Raw genomic sequence first — 17532 nt, 5'->3', positions numbered from 1 at the left:
GGTGCCTGGAGGAAACCGAGCCGAAGCTGCCCCAGGCGGAGGGCTGGCTCTGGGCCCACGGGGGAGGGGGTGACAGCAATGGCCCGCACTCTCAGCCCTGATAAGGCAGGTGTGTGTTATCTCCTCTGCGGTGAAGTCACCTGCCCCAGGCGGCACCACCTGTGACTGGACACACCCCACAGCTTCCTGGTTCCAAGGCCAGGGATGGAACCACCCGCTGCTCCGTGGGGGAATGTGACCTGTGTTTAGGGTTGGGGACACAGCAGGGACTCGGCGGGGGGGGGGGGGGGGGCGCACATTCGGTGAAGGCAGCATGTGGCTCATGGTGGCCCGATGGAGGGCGGGCTCCGGCAGCAACATGTGCAGATGTGCTCACGTGGGCACAGGGTGATCCCCACGCAGGAGTTGCAGGCAGGGTGTGGGGGTGCTAAGCGGGGGAGGGACACGTGGGTTCCGGCAAGTCAGAGGAGCCAGGTCCTAAACCGGTCTTACTCGTTTGTCACCAGACCTGGCCCACAGAGCCCACAGAGTGTGTCTGTCCCTGGGGTAGCCAGGCTGGCTGCAGCCATCGGTCTGAAGGCCTGGAAGGAGGACAGCCAGCCCACACCCCTGTGCCCAACACCCACACTCACACACACGCACACACTCACAGAGGGGTGTCCCCCCAGAGGGGGATCCCCCTCCCCTGGGCCGCGGGGGCCTGCTGCCCATAGGGACGCCCTCGGGGACTCCAGAACTGTCACTGGGAGAAGTCCCAACATCCCTGGCAGCAGGGCCAGGAGGTAAACTGAGAGGGGCAGGAGAGGGAATGAGTCTGGGTGGGAGAGCTGACCTCCAACCGGTGATGGCCACGGGCCCGAGGTTTTGTCCAGGAACCCCTGGGTCTCTGTGCTGACGGACCATATCCTCTCCGCCTCTCTGTTGCGCTTGGTCCCAGGGGCTCCTTCTCAGCACACGTAGGTCCTCCACTCAAGCAGGCAGCCTCTCTTGTCTCCCTGACACCCAGTGGGGGTGGGGGTGGCGGGGAATGGGACGCCACACGGGCTAACGTGGAGGTCTTCTCACTTGTCTTCCTGTGCACACTTCTTATGTGCCCCAGAGCTCCGCGGTGGGGCGTCCAGCAGGTGCCAGTCTCCCAGCCTCAGGCTCACTCCCAGATGGACGCCCTCGTCCCATCACACTGGGAACCCGGCAAGAGGTGCAGCCCCGTAAGGAGACTCCCATGGACGTGAGGCATCTCTAGTTCCTTCTTGCTCCTTCCAAAGAGCTGGGCCGGGATCTGGAGGAAGAAAGGGGCTGGACCAAGCTAGATGAGGCTTTGGCGACACGTGCCTTGTTCCCCCGCTCTTCCCAGCACTGAGTTCAGCTGTCAGACAGTCTGTGGAGTTGGTCACTGGGGAGCAGCGATCCCTGATGCTGGTCCCATGAGGCTGACCGACCGCTCACCTGCTTAGGCAGGAGGCCGAGGGGAAGGGGTAAAGGAGTGACTTTCATATGGATTCCTTCTCAAGAAGAGAAGACACCGTGTTAGAGAGGAAGCAGGGTCCAAAATGGCAGGCCAAGGGTGGGGAGGGACTTACCAGAAGGGTGGCTCTCTCCTCAATTTCTGGGTGGCCTTGGGCATTGGACTCTATCACCTGAGACTCCATCTGTGCATGGGCACAGTGAGCGACAACGAATAATTATCACCTTCCGGTCCCATGAGGTCACTCACTAGATGGTCTTTCTAAATACAAGCATCTGTCTGCACTGTGTAGAGCTGTGTGGTGAAGGCTGATGTCCAAAAGCTGACTAATGTCGGAATCTGGGACTGTGTGACGTGACTCTACCCTCCCGGCAGACGAGTTTATCAGTGCCATCAGAAGGGTGTAACGACAAAATTGAGAGAGAGGTCCTCCTTTTCTTGCGTGTCGGTTCACATCAAACACAAACCAGCTTGCTACCGAAGATGAGGTTCATCATAGAATAATTACACTTCCTGATGATCAAAGATACTTTGATCTTTGATCTTAAGCGCCCCGATCATAGACGGTGGACGTATTATCCTATTTTGTAGATGTAGATACCGAGACCCAAGTTAAGTTCCCAAACCAGCAAGGGAGCCAGAACCAAGAGCTTCATCTCCTGATAGCGTCTGAAAAGCTCCTCCCTCGTTACGACGCATCATTTGATACCAAGGGGGAAATAAGAAAATGTTAACCATCTTGGATTTTTAATCACAAGCCCTGCTAATCAAGGAAGAAGAAAATAAAATGTAAACTATAGATTTATATCTTCAAATATTCTTAAAAGGATATCCTTGTTGTCAGGAGCCCCGCCCGTCCCTTGTCACTTCTGACCATGTGGTAGCTTCCTGTGCCAGTGCCCCAGGGGGACCACATTCTCCACCCAATACTGGTTGTGGGTTTCACTGAGAAACTGATTGCTCAATATTTATTGAGGTCTCTGTACTATTGCAGCACGAAGATGAAACAGCAATTCTTCCTCAAGACGTCTTTATAATGTTTATTTATTTTTGAGAGAGAGAGACAGAGCACGAGCGGGGGGAGGGGCAGAGAGAGAGGGAGATGCAGAATCCAAAGCAAGTTCCAGGCTCCGAGCTGTCAGCCCAGAGCCCGACGCGGGGTTCGAACCCACAAACCGTGAGATCGTGACCTGAGCCAAAGCCGGACGCTCAACCGACGGAGCTGCCCAGGCGCCCCCCTCAAGACGTCTTTATGCAAGAAGTTGGACAACTGGAACCTTCCCTTTATGTGTCTCTCCACATCTGGGTCCCTGGCTCGGGGTGCGCCGTGCCGTGCCCAGGGACGCGTCTGCCTGGCTGCCCCTCTAGGGAGGAGAGACGCCGCAGTCTGTCTGATGGGCTGAAACGGAGACGGCTGGGGTGTATACAGTTTCTCAGGAGAGGGAAGGAGTTGGTGCGTCACACACAAAGGCACAGGCGGGTGGAGGATCTGGGAGTCTGTAGGGACCAAGAGGACATTTGCTCGAGAAAGACACCGTGGAGACTCTGGTGCAAATGTCCAATTGAGGGCCTTGGGTGTCACTTGCTAGGGACCCGGGGAGAGTCCCCAAGGGCTGAGCTCTTGGTCTAAAATCTGCTACTCAGAGCAGTGGGCAGAGATGACATCCTTCCAGAAGACAGAGGAGACTGTGGACCGGGGAAGTTTCCAGACTGGGTTTTGTGCTTAGGGCTGACCCTTAGTAAACCCTCGAGCTAGGCCACGTCTTGGCCACCCCTTTCCACACCCCTCTGTCCCTAGCGTCTGCAGGGGCCGGCCCGCTCTGGATCCCGTGCTGCACGGCACCCCCCAGGCTCTCTGGCGGGACACCCGTGAACGGAGCAGACCCCCCATTCCTCCCCCGTGCCCTCATAGAGAAGCTTGAACGTAACAGTGGAATGGGATCAGAGGAATCACGGGGCCGGAGGAGAGGTATTCCGGGGGGAACAGGAAGACCTTTCCTCACCCCCGAAATCACACTTGGGACGACCACGTGATAGACAGTTGGCACGTATGCATCACGCTCTGCACGCACACGGGCCTCTTGCTGTCTTGAAGCTGCGGGCACCAAGGCGCATCTTCCGTGGCCTGGGAACTTCATGATGCCCAGGGTTCCGCCCTGGTAGAATTCCACTCGCTTCTGCCACCCATCTGCCTCCACCAGGGCGTCCTGTTAGGCCAGAGCTGACAACAGTTCCAAGAAGAGACTAGAAATGCCAGACAGTCCCCCACTCCTCCGGGACCTGCTGTGTCCACCGAGGGAGGCTCCCCTTCCCTCCCCAGCCATGGTCTCTGCGAGAATCAGGCGGGTGAGAAGCTTCTAGAGTGGCAGGTCTGCCATCGGGGCTAGCAGAGGCTGGCTGGCCTCCAACGGCCCCCATGCTGGTTCCCTCCAGGCTTTCCTGGGCGGGCCCTGCGCTCCAAATTCCGGCCTTTCTGGTTTGCAGCTGGTGCGTCCCTCCCTGGGAGGAGGATTTCGCCCAAGGACGTGGGGAGGGCGGAGAGCCTTCCTCCTCCCTTTGCTCCGAATGCAGAAAAGGAGGGGGGTTCCATCCCTTGGCAAGACTGCCACGGGAGCTCTGCCCTCACACAGACACAGCCTCCCGTCCCAGCCGCCGGTCCCCGTCTCCGACGTGAGCCCTTTGAGCCAAGTGGCAGCCGGCTCGGAAGCTCTGTGACAGGTGTACGTGACATGGCGGAGCAGCTGTCTACAGAACAGGTGGCCGAGTTCAAGGAGGCCTTCACCAGGTTTGACAAGGACGGGGATGGAAAGATCGACGTCCAGGAGCTGGGTGCCGTGATGCAGGCCCTGGGCGAGAACCCGTCGGAAGCCGAGCTGAAGCAGCTCATCGCCCGGGTGGATGCCGATGGCGACGGCCGCATCAGCTTCGACGAGTTCCTGGCAGAGATGGCCAAGATCATGAAGTCCTCGGGCAGCGAGGCGGAGATGCGGGAAGTCTTCCGTGCCTTCGACCTGGACGGCGACGGCCACATCAGCGTCAACGAGCTCAAGCAGGCCATGGCCAAGCTGGGCGAGAATCCTTCCCAGGAGGAGCTGGACGCCATGATCCAGGGCGCCGACGTGGACCAGGACGGGCAGGTGAACTACGAGGAGTTCGTGCGCATCCTCTCTCAGAAGTGAGGCCCGGCCCGGGGCCCATCTCCTGCCTGATTCTGGTCCTCGTGCCTTCTCGGGGCCCCTGCTTCCGTGGCACAGATGTAAAGGGGAAGTCTGGGTGGGGGGGGGGGATTACCTACTGGAGGGAGGGCCTGGGTTCCGCCCCGTCTGCCCGGTGAGACCTCGGAGCAGCTCCTGTAGAGAAACGGGGAGGCCCCCTGCCTCACTGGGCTGCGGTGAGGGACCCCAGAGCAATGTGATGGCTGACATAAAAGCAATTGGACTCCGAGAGCGGTGCTTACAAGTCTGGTTGGAAACTGGAAAATCGAAGGCCCCGAGCGGTGGCATCTGGGGTTCTTCTGCGCCTCTACGCCCTGCGCTCGGGCCTAGTGGGGGAGCAGACCTGGGTGGGCCAGATGGTCTGCCTTGGCCTCCCCCGCATGCCCCAGGAGGACATCAGGTGCGGGCGGCCGTGTAGGGCTGGGAGGGGACAGAAGAGGCACGTTTCTTTGGTTCAAGGGTCTGCCTGAGCTTCTGGGTCAGGACCGGAGGCCGGAGGCTGGAGCCCGGAGCCTGGGACGGAAACACTGTCTACACCACAAACCATAAAGTCATCACTCCTTGCATTTAGCCAACTGTTCTGTAGGCTCAAATAAAAAAAAAAAAAAAAAAAAAGAAGTGTGTGTGTATGTGTGTGTGTGTGTGTGTGTGTGTGTCCTACACGTGAGATGCAGGAAGGGTCTTACAGGTGAAAAAAACAAAGGTGGGGACACCAGGGGATCAGACCCACCTCACTCGAGGGGCCTCACAGGGCAGGACCAGAGGCTCCGGGCGGGACACTGTGTGTCGGGGCAGCACCTGGGGTGGGGCCGGGGGCCGGCCACGTCCTGGGGGTGGACGGCCAGGTCCTGGGGCGCCCGGCTCAGGGCGGAAGGCGTTTCCTGGCTGACGGCATCTCTCTCTCCCGTGAGAAGCCGTCCTCCTCTGCCGTCCCCCAACCCCATTCGAACGGGGCTTCGTGGCCTTGCCGTGTGGTCCTCACACCCGGACCTGCTGGAGGCTGCCCGCCTCAGCTTGGAGTTCCCACGGCTCCCTCGTCCTGGTCCACAGAGATGGCTCATTCAAGGGCACCCTGCACGTGAGGAAACAGGACCAGGGTGGCCTCAGAATGAAATCTGGGTGGGGCGCCTGGGTGGCTCAGTCGGATAAGCATCCAACTCTTGATCTCGGCTCAGGTCACGATCTCACGGTTCGTGAGTTCGAGCCTCACATCGGGCTCTGTGCTGACAGCCCGGATCCTGCTTGGAATTCTCTCTCCCCCTGTCTCTCTGCCCCTACCCTACTTGTGCTCTGTCTCAAAATAAATAAACTTAAAAAATAAAATAAAATAAAAAAGAATGATGTCGGGGGGCTGGGCAGCAGGGGTGTCAGGATCATGGGGACTCAGGATTCGGGAAGCACATGATGTTTTCCAGCACTGTCTGCACACAGCCGCGCCGTTCTGGGCGTCATTCAACGGCGGGCTTCTCCTTTCTCCTCCGTGAAACGAGGTTTTCTTTGGTTTTTGGTGATGACTGACTTTATCTTCTCTCAGCTGCAGCAGGTCTGTGGCTCTGGCTCAGGCGGGGGCGGGAGGGCAGTCAGAACCGGCTTACCTGGGGGGTTATTGTAACATACAGGCGCCCGCCCTTACCGCCTGCCCCTCACTCCAGCATGGGTGGTGGGTGGTGGGTGAGTGACAGAGCCTGTCCAGCTTGTCCCCCCGTGGGAGGGGCAGGGCCAGGTCACCGGATGGGAGGGGCTGGTACACAGATGATGCTTTTCTTTGTTTTTTCCCCCCATTTGACATCTTCAGTGGATCACTCCCGTCTCCTGTGACTCTCACACGCTGCTGCCTCCTTCTTCTCAGTCCTGTGTGCAGAACAAGTCCCCAGGTATGGCCCAGACCCCACCCCCCCCCCAACACAGCAGGTGTCAGACACAGCAGGGGAGGTCCTGGGTGGGGGCTGGGAATTGGCCGATGGGCTGGGGGCTCTGAGACAGGGAAAGAGTTTCAGGTCCCCCCCCCCCAGGTTCTGAGGGAGGTGGGGGAGGAGCGGGTGGGGGTGGGGGGACAAGATGACGGAAGCTGGGATCTCCTGGAGGTAAAGATGTGGAGATAAGGGGGTGGGGCCAAGACAGCTGCCAGACCTGGTGTGGTCAGGGGTGGGGAGCCAGAGGTTCTCCCCGAGGTCAGGCTGGGTGTGCTTCCTTCCAGAAAGTCCCCGTCCCCTTAGACACATAGGTCACAGAAATCTGAGTTTCTAGATTAGTGACTCCTAAATACCAAGCTGGTCCGAGATGAAGGTTTCCAGGCTCTGTATGGAAACAAGAGAAATGAAGACCTTTTTTGACCAGCTTAAGTGTATTCAGTTTTTAAAATTCTGAGAATATGCTCTTTCTGTATTTTCGGTGTTAAATGTCCTTTCTCCCACAAAGCCACTGTGATGGCAGATGATAGTTTTGTGGGATGTTTTTTTCATGTTCTTCCTCTGACAAATGAAAAGTCCTATCAGTGCCCCAAATTAATTTTGGTATTTCACTGTCCCATGGCCCCAAATATCTGAGAGCCCACTGCTGGTGCGGGTGGAGTGTAAAATCTCTTTTCTTTTCTTTTTTTAAACATTTATTCATTTTTGAGAGACAGAGAGAGACAGAGCATGAGCGGGAAAGGGGCAAAGAGAGAAGGAGATACAGAATCCGAAGAGGGCTCCAGGCTCCAAGCTGTCAGCACAGAGCCCGACGCGGGGCTTGAACCCACGAACTGTGAGATCACGACCTGAGCCGAAATCGAGAGTCGGACCCTTAACGGCCGGGGCCCCCCAGGCGCCCGCGCTGTCGTGTTTCTCACGCTGGCTGTGGCTCCAGGGACGCTGGCTCTTCCCCTCCCCAGATCTCTGCACGTCTACGGTGCACGATACTGAACACAGAGCACACGGCTCTCGAAAGACCGGAGCTCGTAGAGGGGCAGCCCCGGGAGCTAGGAGAGGGGGCTGCTCCCTGGTGGGCGAGGTGCTCCTGAAAAGGACTCGATGGGACCACGAGGCGGGAACAAAGCAGCGGGCACCCCTCTTTATGTGTTGCCCCAGGAGAGCAAGCGTGGAGTCTGAGGGTCTGGGAAAGGAAGGGACTCTTCAGGTCTCCGGTGAGGGACAGACCGCGGCCCCGACCTCAAGGGCCCCGGGGGCCGCCCCACCAGCAGTGTCTCATCTACCCCCCCACCCAGAGCTTCTTCCACCGGAGAAGAGACCCAGGCGGCCCCGGGGAGGACTGACCCCTGGGGGCTGGAGGGCTGGCGGAGAGGGTCAGCTGGGACCCACGGGGTGGGGGAGCATCTTCTGGAAGCCGGCACTCTGGGTTTTAGGGACTTCCCGGTTGCACCTGACACAGAACCAACTTGAGCGTGGACTGCCGATCTCCCGGAAGATCTTTGAGGGTGGGGTCCGGTTACACCCCCGGGGTTCAGGCAGCAGCCCCGCCCCAGCCTAGAACTCCAGGGAGACCTGGAAGCAGGCAAGAAGTGTCCCGAGAGCCCACAGGGTTCTCAGTGACTTCAGGAAACTCAGTTCTCTGAAAGCCACTTCCGTGAAAATCCGTTTGCCAAGACTGGTTCCACAAATGGCCAACTTGCCGGTATTTCCCAATTTACTAAAAAAAAAAAAAAAAAAAATTATTGGTAAAAACACTCTGTGAGGATGGCAGAGATTCATATGGGCTGAGATGACTGACGACTTTTTGAATATTTCTCTGGAGTTTCTCTCATCCAGTTTAAAGTCTTAGCTTTGTTCAGTGTTCTGGCTCGGGAAATTATTTATCAGTTCACCTGAACCCCACACCACAATCTGATAAAGATGAACGTTCTCTGTTTTTTATTCTTGTTTTTTTACATATGTAAATTTTTTTAATAAAAATTTTTTGACGTTTATTTTTGAGAGAGAGAGAGAGACAGAGTGTGAGCAGGGGAGGGGCAGAGAGGGAGACACAGAATCGGAAGCAGGCTCCAGGCTCCCAGCTGTCAGCACAGAGCTGGACGTGGGGCTCGAACTCGTGAACCATGAGATCATGACCTGAGCTGAAGTCGGACACTCGACCGACTGAGCCATCCAGGTGCCCTCCCCACCCCCTCTTTTTCTTTAGGTACATCGGGCCTGTCACGTGGGGGAAGGAGAACTGAGCCATTTCGAGGCTAAGTAGCTGTACGTGTCTCCAATGTCAAGGATCTTGTGGATTATAGATTAAATTAAGTCTCTTCTAATAGAATTTCAATATAGGCTGTTGCTTTAGTACTTCTTTGAACTCACGGATGTATTAACTGTCTCCGTCAAGAAGATATTTTGTGTGTGTTTCAGGCAGTATTTGGTACAGGCTCGCTGTCTGAAGCATGATTCATCCATAAAACTGACATTTAGCCGAGCAGAACTGAGCTAATAAATCTACTGGAACCAGCTGGGGAGAGACAGCTTTGGTGAAAACAAAACTAATCTGAACTAAAGCAAAGTTTCCCTCAAATCCTTCAAGATCTTACTAATCAGTACATTGATTGCAGACAAATTATTCAACTTCTGGTCAAAACATATTTTAATTTCCATATACTAAATAACACATTTTTTTTTTTTCACTGAATTGCCCCTGGGTTTTTGAAAATCCTAGTTTATATCTATTCCTGACAGGCCTTTCTTTTAAGGTCCCTATCAAATGCCTCCTCCTCCAGGAAGCTTTCCAGATAGGCAGATACACACCTTGGAGTGAATGAATCTCTCCCTCTTTATACCATTCCCATCAAGGTGCATCTTGTATTACGAGGCCTTGTGAACAAGGCCTGGTCTCCTTCCTCAGAACCCCAAATAATAATATGACTCATCAACATTCACACCAGATTGTCAACTCCTTGAGCGCAGGACTCCAGGGCTCTGGCTGATCTAGTGTAAACCTTCCCCCCATCCGCACTAGATGCTGGGTGACCGAGTGGGCTCCTTCCCCCACGAGGCATCACCTCTACCCCTGAGAGATGCCCGCAGGAGTAGAGGGGATCTCTGCAATGTCTACTCAACAAGGAAAGACTGGAGATGTGACTGAGAGGACACCTCGCTCATGCCCTGTCCCCCGCGAACCACAAGAACAGTGCGCGTAGATTTAAAACTCCAATGATCCTGTATTAGGCTGCCCCGGACGAACAGAACCAATGGGACGCATAGAGATACGTAAGAGGACATTTATTATAGGAACCGGCCCGGAAGTCCCACCATCTGCCGTGTCATTCAGCCTGAGTCTTAGGGTCTGAGGATCGAGGGGCTCGGGTAAAATTCTGAGTCTGAAAGCGAGAACGAGAAACGCCCATGTCTCAGGTGGGGAGAAGAGGCGTGTCCCAGCTCAAGAACAGAGATCGAATTCTCTTTTCCTCTGGCTTTTTGTTCCATCTGGGTCCTAGATGGACTGGGTGGTGCCCCCACCCCCACTGGGGAGAGCCACCTGCTGGACTCAGTGCCCCCCATCAACCCCGCTCACACACACCCAGAAAGAATGTTTCATCAGCTTTCTGGGTGTCCCTCGGTCCAGCCGGGTGGACACTAAAACCTAACGGCCGCAAGTTCGCCTGCTCTCGGTATAGAAATGTGGAGTTTCCAGGGCCTGTGAGTCACAGGACAGACAGGGACATTGATGCCATTGTACCAGTTTTTGGGTTTCAGATCAGTGCTCTTCACAGGGCACATCCCCTCGGCCACCCCGGCACAGGGCCTCCGTGGGCCAGATTCTCAGGAAAAATCTAGATAAGACATCGTGTCCCATTTCCTCCGTAACCCAGTCCCGATTTTGAGTTTGAGGGTCCACAGTATGGCTGCCATACCCCTCACTCACTGGGACTGCTCGGTGACCCTCTAGCCGGAGGGGAGCCGGCCTCTCCCAGCCTCGCACCCCGGAGTCAGGCCTGCCCCTGCCTCCCAGCCACCGCCCAGCCCGCACGCCAGCTCCCCTGCTCCTTCCACCCTTCTCTCTGGCTTTACCATATCTGGGAAAGGGCCCAGGCGCCCCATTCTGCAAGCTCCTTCTTGCCCATCTGCAGTTGTTTACCACCTCGGGGCACCCTCGCCTCTTCCCCGCTGCAGACCGTCCTCACGCCCAGGGCACTGGCACCCGATTTCTATCTCACCTCTACCGTTCCAGCCTGCACCTGCCCTTTGCTGGGACTCAGTGATTCCTTTTATTTTATTTCATTTTTTTAACGTATTTGTTTGAGAGACAGAGAGAGAGACAGTGAGAGAGAGGGATGGGGGAGGGGCAGAGAGAGAGAGAAGGAGAGAGAGAGAGAATCCCAAGCAGGCTCCACGATGTCAGAGTGGAGCCCAACTTGAGGCTTGAATTCACAAACTGTGAGATCATGACCCGAGCCAAAATCGATCAGATGGCATCCAGGCGCCCCTGGAGCCCAGTGATTCCCGTATCAGCCACATGACTGAAGCACCAGAGAGCTGCTGAGAAAGGCCATACGTGGGTCCCCTGATGTTCTGACCCCCAACTCGGTCCGGGGGCCCAGGCTTGACCACCTGTTTTGCACTCCCAGGTGCTCGTGTGGCCAAGAATGAGAAGCCAAGGGTAAGGAGCACTGCCCCAGGGCGTCCCTGGAAACCGTGACTCTCCAGGTGCCCACACCCCCAACCCCTCCTTTGCTCCACGGGGCAGACGGGCACAGCCTGTGCACAGGAATCCCAGGAAGCAGGCACTGGTCGTCATGGGTCCCCGCGGTGGGAGGTGCTGGGGCACGAATCAGGTCTGAGTCACTCTGTTTGGGAACAAATGGTGCTCTGCTTGGTGACCTGCCAGCCCCAGGACCCACTCTGCCACCCGGAGACTCTGGTGCCAGGCACTTCCCCAACTCGGCTTTCTGCTGCCTTTCTGCCTACTTGACCTCTGACCCAGAGGGAAGTCAAATGTTGGGGAGGGGGCTGTCCGTGCTCTGGGGGGAGCCGTGCTCTCCCGCGTCCAGAGCCTCGTGGTCGTGACAGCACGGTGGAGACGGCGGTGGTGGTGGGGACACCCATCCTGGAGCCACCACCTTATCGCGGGTCTGTGAGGACACGGAGGGAAATGTCGCACCAGCCTCTGCCCTCTGAGGGGGACGAGAGGTGGGCAGAAACAACCATATGCAAAGACAGTGGGAGGCAGGTGTGTCGTCGATGGATTCCAGGGTCATGAGACGCTGAGGGGTGGCTTCGTGCTGGGTACTGGAGGTGGGGAAACCTCCAACAGGTGAGAAAGCGTTCTTGGCAGAGGCTAAAAGCATGATGGCGGGACGCGCCCTGCCTTTTGGGGCATCCCCACTCCCTGGGAGGCAGGGGAGACGCTGGAGGGGCCCCGTGACAGCTGGCCTCGACTGTCATGAGTTTGGAATTCTTTTCAAATCCCAGTGGAGGCGGTCACCAGCCCTGTGACCTTGGACAAGTCGGTTACGCGCTCTGCTAAGGCAGTGGTGCCCGGAACAGCTTGTTTTCGATAAGGAGTATCATCTGTGCGTTCTGAGTGCACCGTTTTTTTTTCCCCAGAAGATCAAAGGGAGGTTTTAAATCAGAGGAGGTGCACGGTCCCATCTGTGCTCTGGGAAGGTTCTTTCGAGATGCAGGAGGAAGCAGAGCAGGGAGCCAGGGGCCTGGAGGAGGAGGCCGCTTTGATGAGCTGAGCCGAGCTAATGGGGGGGGGGGGCGGGTCAGGAGGGAGAAGTCATTGGCTCTCGGGGGGGCCCCGGCCGGTCCGCTCCACCCAGGGGGTTACCCCTGTTCTTGCTGCGGTCGGAGGGCCGGCTACCGCTGGACACGAGTGGTCTCTTGCCACATCAGATGGGGAAAACACGTTCAGTTCTCAGAACCGCAGGGAGCCGGAGAGCCTCAGCCTCCGAGGGCAACAGGGCAGAGTGTGCGGCTCATAAGGCTCCCGGGGCCTGCCCGGTGCCCGATGGCCTGGCCCAGAAATGGAGGGAGGAGAACTCCGAACGCCCTCCGGCCAGGACTGTGGGGGCCAAGAGGTAGAGGTGACCCCAGGGCTTCCTGTGCAACCCCCCCCCCCCCCCCCCCCCCCCCCCCCCCCCCCCCCCCCCCCGCCGCCAGAGGGTCTTACCTCCATTCCAGCTGCTCAGGTGTGGGGAAGGGGACTTCCGGCCGGGCTACTTCAGCCACCTGCCCTAGGACACGAGGAGGGAGAGAGCACTCCAGGGGCCCGCTCTTGTGGGGACCGGTGTGGAAGAGGCTCGCTGAGTCCTTCCTCCTCCGCCTCTCCCTCTTCTGTCAACAAACACGTGCAGAGCAGGATTATTCCAGGCACCGGTGTTGGTGGTCAAGTAAGTGCCCACCCCACAGCACTGCCCATCAGGGACACTGGGGGCGCTGTCACCACATTGGCCTTGGGACTGATCCTGCCATGGGAACACGGGCCATCTCAGCGGGGCCACACAGCACCTGGCTGGCCTTGCCGACCACTGGGCAGTGGGCACTGCGGGCTCAGGGGAGAGCTCTGGGTTCACTGCACAGCACCCCCTTTCCAGGCCCCTTCTCTGCCTGTCTCTTGGATCCCGGCTCTTTCTTCTTGGAAGCAGACCCAGGCCCTGGAGAAGGGCCCTCCACCACCCAGAATGCTTCCCTGCGGGGAGGGGGATGGGCTCCCCGAACTGCCACGCCATTCACTTTGCTGAAGGTCATTGAAATTCTGGAAGTTTTCTCTTTGAGAATGGACCTCCTTCCCAGTGCCACCATGGCGGGCGGGCCCCGCGCTGCTGAGCTGCCCCAGCAAGGGGCCAGGGTGGCGCAGGAGGGCAGAGACGCGGGGCAGGGGGAGGCTTACCGAAAGGCGGCAGAGAAGGGGGTCTGCTGCTGCACTGGGGACTTCGCTTCAGCTGTTCTCGTCACTCAGATCTCAGCACGAATGTCAGCCCCTCACAGAGGCCACCTGACCTCTGGTCATGCCTCGTCGTCGGACCTGCTTCCGCTCTGCGGAGCGTCACTATCTGATGTTGTCCTCGTCCGTTTCCCCGCATCCCCCGCCCCCTCTACCAGGACGGGAGCTTCATGATGGCTGGAGTCTGTCTGTCTCGCTCCTTGTCGTAGCCTGGCATTTGGGTCCCATTCTGTAGGACCGATGAGCATGAAGACGGCCGTCCTTTTCAGTTCCGGGCACCTCCCTTCTCAACGACGGGTCGAGACAAGCTGGGACCAGATCAGAGAAGAAGGATCCAGAAGACCCCGCGGTGTTTGCCCCGGCGGGCTGCAGGGGGGTGTCCCTTGCTAGAGCAGGGGAGGCCTGAACCGAGCTCGCTGAGTACCTGAGGGACATCCTCAGACTCAGACCTGCTCCGTGGGGCCTCAGGGCTACAATTCGGGGCCCAGAGCGGAGGCTCCTCAGGACAGGGCTCCTCGAGTAGGGCCACGCGGGCTCCGCACTTGCTCAAGGTGCTGGTGCAGGTTCTGAGGCTGGGAAGACATTCGGGAGGGCCTCGTCCATCCTGCGGGGCTTGCTGGATGGACACTGATGATGCTGTCAGATTTCTGACGTTCAACGAACGGTTCTCTGGTTTCCATCGCGGGGTCTGAAGATCCTTGTCTCACTGGCAATAATGAGCGTGCCCTCCCCCATACCCAGAACTCTAACAACCTCTGTAGTCTCCTCCGGAAGGACACCTTGTAATGGTGGGGCAGAGGCGGGAGTGAGCTCCCGGCCCTCAGGCCACCATGTTTGGGCTGACCGGTCACAGCAGGAGTGGGGGTGGGGACACAATGTCACTACTCACAGAGGAGTAGAGAGAGGGGCGCACGGGCTCCCACGGGATCTTCAGTGCAGCTCAGTCATGCGCGTTCCGAGGGGCGCCCCACACCCACCCGGAAAAGGAAAGAACCGCGGCTCAGCAGTTTCAGTTTGGTTGGTAAAAACACACTTTGGGAAGCAAGGGTCCTTGGTAAAAAGGGCTTCGGCTGGAGGCTCTTAAAAGCCCCGGAGCTGTGAGGCGGCTCTGGGAGAAGGGAGGCCCCGGGCGGAGGGCGGGGATGCGGGCCCACCGCAGGGCCAGGCGGGGTCTGGGGCCCAGCTCCACCTGCCGGTTTCCCGCGAGACGGGGCGGGGCGAGGGGTGGGGCTTCCTGCTTCCGGAAAGTGCTGGCGCCGCAATCAGCGTCGTCGGGTCCTTGCATTCCCCGCGCAGGGGTGGGCTGGGACGGGCCGGGTGGTGCCGGCCGCGAGCGCCCAGCTCCGGAACCGGGACTCAGCTGCACTGTGGGGCTGCGTGCTCCTGGCAGGTCGGCGTGTGCCACTGGTGGCCGGGACAGGAGGCCCGGGAGGGACGGGGAGCCTCCAGGCAGAGGAGACCTGCCTTTAACAGACCGGACTCTGCCACCTCCGTGTTTTCCCTCCTTTTCCCCACTCCAGCCACTCAGGCCGACGTCACGAGCGGCCTCGGAGAGCTCAGTTTCTGAGTTCTAGAAGGAACAGGCAATACATCTGGGGAGCCTTCGTGCCGACGGTGTTGTGGGGTGGCAGTGGCGGGGAAGGGAGTAGGCCGACCTTGGTGCTGACCTTGAGTTAGATCTTGGGCAGTCTCTTGGCCCTGGTTTTTCTGTTTGCAAACGAGGGCGTAGTGATGCCTCTTGCTCTGCAGATTTTATCAAGTTGTTAGAGTCGAGGCCACGTTGGAGCCGCTCGCACACGGTGTGAGCCGTGGTGTGCACGTGCCTTCCCTCACGCTTCCGTGTCCCTGCCGGGGCTGGTCAGAGCCTGTGGGCCGTGGGCCCCAGACCTGCCTGGTGGACTTTCCTTTGCTTGTACGGTTTTGGGAGGAGCCTGAACCGTCCACAGGGGGCTGCCCCACTTCCTTCTCTGGGTTTTCCATGAGGCACAAGGGGATTTCCTGTCAGGAACCACCGTGGTATCTCTCAGGGCCAGCGGGGAGAAATGGTGGAAACAGAGCCCGTTATCTCTCTCAAAACAATGCTGGTCCCTTGTTCTGCGGGCTGGCAAAAAAAAAAAAAAAAAAAAAAAAAAAAAAAAAAAAGTCTTTTCAGGCATGTACTTTTAGACCAGAGGATTGTGTTACGTACATGTGATTATCACAGGGGGTTACAAAAAACCGCTGGGAAGGAATGAGGGGCAGGGGGTAGGGAGGGGGAGAGACAGAGAAAAGGGACCCCAAAGATCTTTGAATTCACTGGTGGCCAACCTTTGGGACCTGACCACTGACGGTACCTGGGTTGACTTTAGGACATAAAATGGCGGAAGTGACAAAGGAGAGGGCAGCCCTCCCTTTAGAATTGAGGCAGGACTTGCTAACATAATTTTGTTTTCAGAACACTGATTGTTACTGTTTCCTCCTATTTGTAGCAAGGGAAGCTGGTTTTCTACTTAATAATCATGACATAAGGTGGTCATTTAAAAGAAATACAGAACATGTAGACAACAACATATTCAGTAGAGAATAGGGCAAAAAAAAAAAAAAATAGAGATAGTGACTCTCAGATGAGTGACCTTCTGGAAACACAGGGTAACCAGATGTCCCCTACATGGAGGAAGGGACCCAGGCCACAGAGGGATGGGCCTGACAAGAGTCCCTGAGGACACCAGGGTGATGGGCCTGGGTGTGGGCAGGCTGGAGAGTGGGGGACACAGAGGAGAGACAGCAAGGGACACAGGGAGAGAATGTCGCCTACAGAGACTCCCAGGGAGAAGCAGGGTCTCAGGACTCAAGCTGGAGGCCACAATCTGGCTGCAACCACAGAGGGGACCTTTTAAAGACCTTTTAAAGTCACGGCTTCCAGCTCTTCTGATTCATTTCATCAAAGGCTTGGGAAAATTCCGTGAGGCCTCAAAACTTTTGTTTTTGCTCATCAAGAAAAGCAGTGGGGCCACTTTTTTTCTGTGACCTGTAGCTTTCGTCTTCCCAGCCCACAGGCAGGCAGAGCAGCGGGGACCATTAGCGGGGTTGGCACGATAGGCCCGAAGTTCAGAAACAGGAGGACACTACTGACCGTCAGATCCAGGAACGTTGGAGAAAGAAGGTGCACTTCGATGACGTCAGGAAGTGTTCCCTTGTGGACAGGTGACAGCAGACCGGCCTGTGGCATGCATGCATGGGCTCTGAAGCCAGGGTCTCGGGCCAACCGCTTCTGGAAGCTTCTGATGTACACAGAAGTGCAGACAGGTGCCGAGGGGGCGTGCTTTGCCCCCCAGGATTACCCTCCAGGGTGGTCCTGTCTGCATCTCGTCCTCTTGCCGGGCCTCCCAGCTCACGTGGGCTCCGTGGCCCTCAAACACTCCAGCGGTGAAGCAGTTCAGGGATAAGCTCCTGGGCAGAGGTCGGCAGAGCGAGGCATGTATCAGTCAGTCCACAATTGTTTCTTGGGTTCAGATTCATAAGCCGGGCTGCGGAGCAATGGCCACCTGGCATTTTCCTGGATTATCTTCCAACGTTGTCTCTGCGGAAGTCCTGCCCACGGCCAACGGGCTCCACTAACGAGCCGCGCCTGCCACTCTGAGCTTGTCCCGGAGCGTGACTCCGATTGGCAGCTGATATTTGACGTCCCCATTTGTTATCTCCGTCCGTGGCATCTTGACAAGTACAGCACGTGTGTCCCCATTACAGTCCCTTGGGGGGTGCTCAGCTGCCGAGGGTCACTGTCAGTCTCTTTGAGTGTCTGCTGTGCAGCTGCCATGCTCCCTACAGTAAATTTCAAGAACACTGGGCCCAAAAAATGAACAACTCGGGCAACAACAGATGCTGGCGAGGACACAGAGAAACGGGAACCCTCTTGCACGGTTGGTGGGAATGCAAACCGGTGCAGCAGCTCTGGAAAAAAGTATGGAGGCTCCTCAAAGCAATTAAAAATACAACTACCCTACGACCCAGCAA

General features: G+C 57.4%; 1 protein-coding gene and 1 long non-coding RNA gene across 2 annotated transcripts; one reads left to right on the top strand and one right to left on the bottom strand.

Moving 5' to 3' along the window:
- Nucleotides 1-4007: 4007 nt before the first annotated feature.
- Nucleotides 4008-5264, top strand: LOC115518360 (calmodulin-like). The gene has a single exon (XM_030321822.2). The coding sequence runs from the start codon at nucleotides 4195-4197 to the stop codon at nucleotides 4642-4644; it is 450 nt and encodes a 149-aa protein (XP_030177682.1). The 5' UTR covers nucleotides 4008-4194; the 3' UTR covers nucleotides 4645-5264.
- A 2835-nt stretch (nucleotides 5265-8099) lies between these two features.
- Nucleotides 8100-14501, bottom strand: LOC115519362. The gene is made up of 3 exons (XR_003970476.1): nucleotides 13486-14501; nucleotides 12766-12929; nucleotides 8100-8307 (listed from the first exon to the last, which is right to left on the bottom strand). It is a non-coding gene; the product is annotated as an uncharacterized LOC115519362 (long non-coding RNA).
- Between the last annotated feature and the right edge of the window lie 3031 nt (nucleotides 14502-17532).

Source organism: Lynx canadensis, chromosome B4, assembly GCF_007474595.2.
Source record: "Lynx canadensis isolate LIC74 chromosome B4, mLynCan4.pri.v2, whole genome shotgun sequence".
NCBI classification, from domain to species: domain Eukaryota; kingdom Metazoa; phylum Chordata; class Mammalia; order Carnivora; family Felidae; genus Lynx; species Lynx canadensis.
Note: the sequence above shows the minus strand (reverse complement) of the source record. Positions and strands in the feature narration are given on the sequence as shown.